This window comes from Chrysochloris asiatica, unplaced genomic scaffold (assembly GCF_000296735.1).
Source record: "Chrysochloris asiatica unplaced genomic scaffold, ChrAsi1.0 scaffold00101, whole genome shotgun sequence".
In the NCBI taxonomy this organism is placed as follows: domain Eukaryota; kingdom Metazoa; phylum Chordata; class Mammalia; order Afrosoricida; family Chrysochloridae; genus Chrysochloris; species Chrysochloris asiatica.
In genome coordinates this window covers 3,662,391-3,671,261 of record NW_006408619.1, presented here as the reverse complement: position 1 = coordinate 3,671,261, position 8,871 = coordinate 3,662,391, and the positions used below count along the sequence as shown (strand labels likewise).

Below are 8,871 nucleotides of genomic sequence, written 5' to 3'. Positions count from 1 at the left end.
CTTTCGATTGTGTGGATCACGACAAGCTATGGACAACATTGATAAGTATGAGTATTCCGGAACACTTAATTGTACTTCTGAGGAATCTGTACCTAGACACCAAGAGGCAGTTGTTCAAACAGAACATGGGAACACTGAATGGTTTAAAATTAAGAAAGATGTGCGACAGGGTTGTATTCTTTCAACAGCACACATAAAAAGGTGTAAAACGTAAAACTTCACTTCAAATGATTGCTAACTTAGCCGTATCATACGAGAGACCCAGAGATATACCACAAGTGTTTATACAGGTCACACAAGTAGCATTTCCAATCAGTTGGAATGGACAGGATAGTCAATAAATTGGTGTTTGGAAACCTGGCTAAATTTTGTGGAGAAATTAAGCTGAGAGTCTACTAGTTTACACGTACACACACACACATACATACACAGCGAAATGGATTAAAATGTTAAGTATAAAAAATGAACCATAGAAAAGAGCTAAAAGAAAACATAAGAGAAATGTTTTTTGATCTTGAAAGGAAAAAGGCTTTTCAAACACATTAAGCAATGCAAGAAAACCACAGTTGTTTTCTTTCATAGTTTACTATGTGAAAATGTAAAATTGAATTGTAAGGCAAAGGCCAAACTTGAACAGAAAGTCAAATGAAAAATATCTGTAGTTTAAAAAAAAAAAAAAGGCTTTCGTAAGAAAAAAACTTCTATGTTCTAGTAGAACAATACGCATGGGATGATTGAGAAGAGCTACAGAAGGCCAATTATGTGACCAATCCAAAAATGATTTGTTCTCATTTAAATCAAATAGATGAAAAAAAAAAAAAAAGCATTTGTAGGGAATCATATCAACCATCAAAAAAAAAAGTGGTAATCTTCAGTGTTGGTGAAGGCAAAGTGAAAATCAAGCGTTCTCGTACCAGACAGCTGTGTCCACCCTCGTTTTTTAGAGACTAACTCTGCAGTCAAGAAAGCAATCCATGTGGAGCAAAAATTCAACCCAGAGAATGTTCGTTAAAGAGGCAAGATCCAGAGTTAGGGACTGTGAGATGAACATGGACACTCTGGTGCCCGACAGGTGTAATAAGCACTGTGGGCTAATGCGCCAGACTGCAAAAGCCGTTTCAAATTCAAGATTGGCAGTTCAAGCTCACCAGCTGCTCATTGGAAACCCCATACAGAGTTGCTATGGGACAAAATCGACTCAATGGCCCTTCACAACAACAACCTCCTTTCTAGAGAGTCATGTGGCATGGTGAGGACATCATCAAAGAGCTTGCAAAAAAATGTACACACAAGAGTGCTCCTGGTAGCATTATTTAAAAATCAAAAAGGAGAAAAAAATAATAATTACTGGAAAAATTAGCTACATACTAATCTAGAGCTCTGGTAGCGTAGTGGTTACGAATTGGGCTGCGAACCTTAAGGTCAGCTGTTCGAAACTACCAGCCGCTCCACGGGAGAAAGATGAGGCTTTCTACTCCCGTAAAGATTTACACCCTTGGAAACCCTGTACAGGGTTGCTATGGGTCGGAACCGACTCGATGGCACTTCACAACAACAACAACAATCTAGAGCTTTTAACCAACATGATTTGTAAACTCAAGTCCTAGCAAAATGCTTACAGTGTGTTTTAGGAGAAAAAAGCAGGCTACGAAAGCTTCATGCAGTACTGATATAAAATGTGTGAGGTGTCTGTACGCTCTTCATACACACACAGATTCAGACACACAACGGTAGGCTGTGCAGGAAAAAAAACTGGAGACATACACACCAAATATACTTGTGTACCAGTGCTTACCTGAGTGGTGCGAATATGTTTATCTTGTTTTTAGATTTCAGACACTCTTCACATTTTCTATCATGAAGTTTTATAAGCAAAACACAAACATTTACTAAGCTAAGTTCCTTTAAGGAGACTTTTTGGCCCTCATTCAGTGTATTGTTAATAGGCGGAGAGAGAGAAGCCACACAGGCCGAGTGTATCAGTTGTGTTGGCGCAGTGGCCTTGCGGTATTCCTAACCAGGACTTTTCTCACTCACTAAGAGGAGAGAGGAAGAAGTTGCCAAGTGGCAAAATCTAACAGCAGAAGATTTTCGAGTAGCAGCTAGAAAAGTAAACCGTGTACGAGGCCAGGTGTTATTTTGTTGGCGGGTAAAACAATGACAGGAATTCTCCAGGCGTCACAATATTTAGACTTCCACGGCAACAAATATGAAACAGAGTAATTGTGTGTTTTAGGGGGAAAAGAGAAAGGCTCCCGTAATTAAAAATATTTAAACAAATCTCCTCAGGGATGTGAGAGACTGTGTGTCCTTGAAGAGCACGCCCTGAGATGTCTGATTAGGGTCCTGATCTAATTCCAGTCGGTGCACACAGAGCCCCACGCTACCAGCCAACAACTGAGGAGAGGAAGTCCTAGGAACTGAAACATCTGTGGTTCTAACCCACCCAGAGGCTCCTCGTCAGAGGACAGGCCTGGTGCTCCACTTCTGAAAGACCACAGCTTTGGAAATGCTATGCACCAGCTCTCCTCTGCACACACGGGGCCACCCCTTTTGTTTAGTGGTCCTGACAAGTCCGCTAGAAAGAATCAAGGAGACAATGGACCAGGGAGCAAAGTGTAGCTATCCTGATGGACCAGTGGGGTTCAGCTCAAGGAGGCTGAAAACGAGGGTCATCTGAATCTGGCTCCCAGTTAGGAGAACACCCAGGTTGAAGCACAGATTTCATGAAAGCAGTTTTCAAAGAAGAAAATGGTAAAAATCCCTACAGCCTAAGAAACGGCACTGTGGTCCTGCCTGCAGGTTCATTTCTCCTATCCCAGCCTTGTAGTATTTGGCACTGGGCTTGTGTTATCGGAAGAGTGGCTACAAAGTCTATGTAGTGTGCCTGAGCCGGAAAGAAATCACCGGCGAAGCCTTAGTCTAATGTTCAGAGGCACTTGATTCAAGTAAGAGGTTTCTCCAGGACAAGGATCAGAGGTCATTCTGGTATGTCACACCTTAACTGGCCAAATTCCAAGATGGGGCCCTGGGACTAGGGAAAAAGGAAAGGTAAAGAAATGGGAGAATTGTATTTATTGTAGCTCAGTTATTTTGTTTATAATTACAAAACAAAAATGGGTATTCCTCACCAGACAATGGTAAGAAAAACAGCCCCCCTTAAAAAGCACATCATGTCCTTACCTCACTGTTTCTTTTAAGCAAAAAGCCCAGATTAGCATTACCACCCTAAAAAACAAAACAACAACAAAAAAACATACATTAAAGAGAAAATGAAGATCACAATGTAAAGACTACATTCAAACGTGTGTCTAAGTTACGTGGTAGTAGCCAACACAAGTTGGCAGTGGAACAGCCTTGAAGGTGGTATAGCGTCATTGGGGAAGGAGTACCTTCTTGAGACCGCTGTCCGATTCCGCTCTCCTAAGATCCTGGCCATCGTCTCCCTCTTCCTCCTCACCTAAGTGAACACAGGATTGCGTTAAACTGTGAAACACATGCTATATATATAGCACAGGTGCACTGTTCTCAATTTTAGGAGAAGGCCCAAAAAGGGGGACACCACCTAGTAGCAGATAAACGGGGGTTAATTCTTTCATTGCTGCAGAAGAATCAGCAGCAGGAAGGATAAACTACTGTTCTTTTAGCCACAGCTTAGCTCTTCATGACTCAAACTGAACGTGGCTGCGGGTTACACATCCATATCTGGACCTCACGCTGACATCTGCTGATGGAGCGGGACAGAGGAAATGGAGCTGCTACTCCAGAACTCAAGCTTTTTGCTGTGGGCGATAGTCTGGGATTCATCAGTTACCTTTTGAAGCATTCATCTGATGGCTGTCAAACCCTCCGAAGGTCTCCGCTCTCCGGGGCAGGGAAACGGGGCCCACTGTGCCCTCTTGTTCCACAGGGCTGCTGACGGCCGGCCCCAATGTGCCCCCCAGGCTTCCGCTCACCAAACCCTGGAGGATCTCCACTGGAAGAAAGGAAACATGCCCAACTGACACATCCTGCTTCCATGAGAAACCGTCTCATAGTCACCCATGACGTGCACAGAAGCATGAGCCGCAAGTTTCAAGACTGACTGGCTGGCTTCCCTGGTCTAAGCTCAGGGATTTAGCGATGAACCCGTCAGACTGGTTTACTTACACGAAGCCACCACTGTCCTCGAGTCAACTCTGACTCGTGGAGACCCTATAGGACAGAGCAGAAGTGCTCCTTAGGGGTTCCGAGATGGACCGCAAAGCATTCTGGGAGCAGACAGCCTGGTCCATCTCTCACAGGACAAGTAATGGCTCAGGATTCCCACCTTAAGGTAAGCAGCCCAGTGCTTAACCCTCAGCACCAAGACTCGCTTCCCTCTTCCAGTCGGTCTAGAACATTTGAAATATGAGGCGGCTTCCAAAAGTTCATGGAAAAATGGGATCCACAGAGAGTGGAATTTTTTCACCAACTTTTTGAAGCCCCCTCGTGATACAGGACAGGCAGGGGGTTTATTGGAAGATGCACGGCTTCTGGAATAACCTAAAGGTATCCAAGTTAGCCCAGTGTGAAAACAGCAATTAAAATGCGCAGGCTCTCTAGTCCCTCCAATAGAGAGAGTCCCAGGAGCCACAGCTGTCTTCGCATCTCAAGTCTCAAACAGGAAGAGGCTTGGTTCTTTTCCAGGGTGGGGCCCCACTGAGAGAAGCAAGGACCAAAACTGAGCAGGCCAGGAGCAACAGAGGTGACAGAAAAAGAAAGTCCAGATGGAATAGGGGAGAGAAAGAGTCAGGAAGTCGCACAAGATAAGTCACCACATGCGGAAATGATACGATGGTCCGGTAAAGGAAGAAAAGCCATCTGCAGCAAGCCTTCTCCTACAGATGTAAGTACCTTGCTTCACGTGATAATTAACAGGAAGAAGAGCCTCCAAGTTAAATCCTATACAAGATATCGCCCCTGGGTCCAGCTGTCAGTTTGAAGGGTATACTGAGGACAGTAGACCTGCTGCGTGAATAAAGCTCAGACTGTGGGGACTTAACTGGTCAGAAAGCTCAGATTCCTCAAAGATAAACTGTATGGTGAAGAAAGGCATGGGGGGCGCTACAAGCCAAGACCCCTAAAAGCCATGTAAGGCAATCTAAACTGCAGCGTCTCCGAACAGTCAGTTAATTAAACCATAAAAATCCACAAGCAGGTGACTTCTATAAAAGTCCCAATGCCTGTCCCTTTTGAAGGAACAGAGGGAGCAATGAGGGGGACCAGGCACCTGGAGGTGCTCTTGGGAGTGGCTGGCCACATCTGATTTCTTAATCTGGGTCGTTGGCTACAAGGGAGGCGCACCTGAGAAAAATTCCTAAGTGACTCACTTGCTTTGTCTGGCTTTCTGCATGTGGTTTTTTTTTTTGTTGTTGTTTTGTTTTAATTTTACAACAAAACAGTAAACAGAGGTAGGTGATATTAGCGTGTAGACCACTTTAAGGAGAGATGCTCCCTGGTAACACCGAATGGGAATTACCCTCATTTATGGCGCTTCTCATTAACGATCCGCCTTTGAGAGCCTCTTCTGTGTTGGACCGGAAGAGGATTCTAGAGCTGTGAGTTGGGGAGCAATCCTCTGGCAATGGGGTGCTGCACTCTGTCATGTCCCGGAAAATCGTCTCCTTCTCTTCCAGTAACTGTAGGATCTGTTGGTCCTTCTGTTGAAGTTGTTCTGCAGGGAGAATGCAGAGAAGACGGTTTGGTGATTTTGGCTTAGTGTATTACTAGGTGACTAAGATGCCATCGCCACCTTGTGGTCACTTATGGAAAGGAACAAGACAGCCGTGTCTTTTAAAAAAAAACAAAACACAAAAAACAGAAAACAAAGACAGCATCAAGGCATTATTATAACATTTCTGTCTGTAATTTCTATTTGGAAAACTACCCTGGGTCTTTCTAGGAAAAACACCACAATTTTTGAGAGAACCACAGTCCACATCCTTCAACCAAGCCAATTGCCACCAAGACATTTCCAACTCATGGTGACCCCATGCGCGCTAGAGTAGACCGGCCTCCACAGGGCTTTCAGTGACCATCTGTCAGAAGCAGATCACCAGGTCTTTATTCCTAGGAGCCTCTGGGTGGGCTCCAGCTGCCAACCATTCAGCCAACTGCTGAGTGTTTAACCCGTCTGCACCATCATCCACATCCAGGGGATGCCCCACGCCCTCTGTTGGCAGCGGTGTGACCGAGAGTCGGTTCCGACTCACAGCAACCCTGCGTAGGGTTTCCGAGGCTGTACACCTTTACAGCAGCAGAAAGCCTCACCTTTCTCGGCTGGTGGATTCGAACTGCTGACCTCGCAGTTAGCAGCCCAACGCATAACCTACTCCGCCACCAGTCCCTCACCTCCTGCCATTTCTCAAGCCTCTGCTCTCTGGCTTTTCTCCTCCGCTCCTCCGTCCTCATCACAAAGAGGTGTTTACTGTCTCTTGTCCAGCTCTGACCATTACTCCCTCCTTTGAAACATCCTCCTTTGTTCTGAGGACATTACTGGTGCTCTTTCTACCGTTCCTTCCACAGTACACTGCGGATCTGTCTTCTGTAACGTAAGACCCGGGTTCCATCGTGGACTGTCTTCAATACTATCCACGTTTTCCTTTTGGGAATCTCAGTCACTCCCATGGCTCAATGACGTCCTATATGCTGACAACTCATAGCTCATCATGCCTGTTGTTTGGGAACACCGAGTTCACTGATTGACCTTTCTCCACAGGGGGCCCTCGTCTTAGCTTGTCAGAAAGAATCCCTCCTCCAGCCCTGCCGTCCCACCTCTTCCCTTGTCTGGGATCTCTCTCTCCTTCAGGTTACCCAAGCTGGACACCTAGGAGACACTTCGTTCCTCATCCTGTTCTACCAACTGTATCAGTGTATCAGGCTGGGGGTCTCCGTTCTCACTCACACCCAGCCCCTCCAGGCCCATGTCTCCTGTAACCTACTCCAGGGGTCTCCCAGTTCTTCCCATTTCCAGCCCCTCAACTGAGTTTTCCAAACTGCATCAACATAGGGTAAACGTTTTCTTATTCACTCCTGTCATTCTCCTGAGTAAAAATCTCTGCGGCCTTCCTGTCTTCATTTCCCATCACTAGGACCCAACACTTGAGTCCGAACCTGTCATTCCTCGCCAGTGACGTCAAGCCCTTTTCCACCTGTGCACACGGCTCCCAGTGTAGCTCATGCATCAGCTTTGCTGTGACATTCTCCGTGAGCACCACACACTGTTATCTGCGCTTCCCCAGGGGAGGGACTCTTGTCTTAGGGGTCCTTGCATCCCTCCTACTAGCAGTATGCCTGGTCAGGTGCTCACTAATGTTGAAAGAAGGAAATTAAAAAAAAAATAAATATGAAGTAGCTGTTCTTGGCGAAATCTGTCCGCCCTTTGTATCCCACAGAATTAGAAATGACAACCAAAATCACTGTCTAGCTTGAAGCAAACTCTTTAGGTGCTTAAAATCATGTGACTCTGGACCTTATTTCTACCCCAAGCAGGGTCTCTATACTCTCTCCAGAACATTCTCCATCTAAACAGTAGAGCAGGGACAGCAGCGGAACACTTCTGAGAAGGGAGAGTAAGGGTCCGGGTTCTGCCACTAACTAGGCAGAAAGCCGCGCTGGGCTTGGTCTTTATAATCCCCAGTTTTCTCATCTGTACAATGGGGACAGGAAGATTTGTTTTGCAGGGATGGTGACAGGGCCACAGAAAGAACAGGCACTCAACAATAATAAATGGTGGCTATACATGATCAGTAACTCACTTCTAACACAGAAACACCTCAAAACTCACTTGTGATGCATGGGGCAGGGGTGGGGCTAAAATGGACCAACTGGAGAATTCTTTCCTCAAATACCTTTCCCTAGGTCTTGTTTTAATTTTAGAGATGGCTGTAAATCTTGGCCAATGCTTCTGTGGCATACAGTTAAAACAATGTTGCCAGGGCCCAAGAATGCAGATGCCAAGACAAAAGCATCATGCACGACCTCTTCATTAGCTGTTCTTTATGAGAACCCGTGTCAGCTCGGACTCGTGCCATGTTTCCCAGTCCTGCTGGGACCTCTGGGACTGAGGAGCAGCAGGCAACTCTGGAGACCACTAGCGCTGTTGGTCAGCTGCAGACAGTCTGGGGACCACTTCCTATGCTTTACCTTTGAACTCCCGAGCTTTGGTGTCCAACATTTTCTTTTCTTCCTCATTCTCACTAGGGATTCCTTCATCTTCATCTCTGTTCCTAAAACAAGACAAAACACAACCTCCGTTAAGATGTCACTGACTCTGGTCAAGGCCAAGACCACTGTGCAATCGCAGAGAGGCAGGGCGAGGGCTGAGGAGGATGGCCCGGAGTGGCGCTCACAGGGTGTTTATCGTGTCCTGGATGATGTGAATCCAGCTGTTACGCTCCTCCTTGGAGCTGGCGTGGACTTCCACCATCTCGGGATCTTTCATCCCCATACTGATCAGGAATAAACCTTTCTCCTCATGTGCCACTTCTCTGACTATCAGCTTCTTTAAAGAGATCACTGTTGACTTCTGGTCCTGGAAAACAGGGAGAGGAAAGAAATGTAAGTATGAATCTAACCCTTGTGGACAACTACCATCTGAGCTAAGATGCTACTGCGGTTTGAAAGCACTGGGTCAAGTAATGACAGCTTTACCAGCCAAAAAGATTTCCACCAGCGCAGCCCTAACCTAAGACTATTTGGCTCCAGTTGTGTTGTCTGTCAGACTGGTCCTTTTGGTCTGACCACGGACCCTGGTCAGCTAGAATGTAAGTGAACTAGCTTTATGGGGTCTGCCAATCGAGAATAATGCCAATAGCTAAGGTCTTTTTGGATCAAATTGTCACATGTCCA

At 45.9% G+C, this 8,871-nt stretch overlaps 1 protein-coding gene across 1 annotated transcript in view; it reads right to left on the bottom strand.

Moving 5' to 3' along the window:
• Positions 1-8,871, bottom strand: part of AKAP13 (A kinase (PRKA) anchor protein 13) — a 153,650-nt gene that overhangs the window by 7,508 nt on the left and 137,271 nt on the right. The window contains exons 20-26 of the mRNA XM_006867115.1: positions 8,373-8,554; positions 8,167-8,249; positions 5,501-5,695; positions 3,815-3,976; positions 3,563-3,565; positions 3,393-3,460; positions 3,184-3,228 (exon numbers count right to left, since the gene is read on the bottom strand). Coding sequence (XP_006867177.1) covers positions 3,184-3,228; positions 3,393-3,460; positions 3,563-3,565; positions 3,815-3,976; positions 5,501-5,695; positions 8,167-8,249; positions 8,373-8,554 — 738 coding nt within the window. The remainder of the gene's footprint in view (positions 1-3,183; positions 3,229-3,392; positions 3,461-3,562; positions 3,566-3,814; positions 3,977-5,500; positions 5,696-8,166; positions 8,250-8,372; positions 8,555-8,871) is intronic.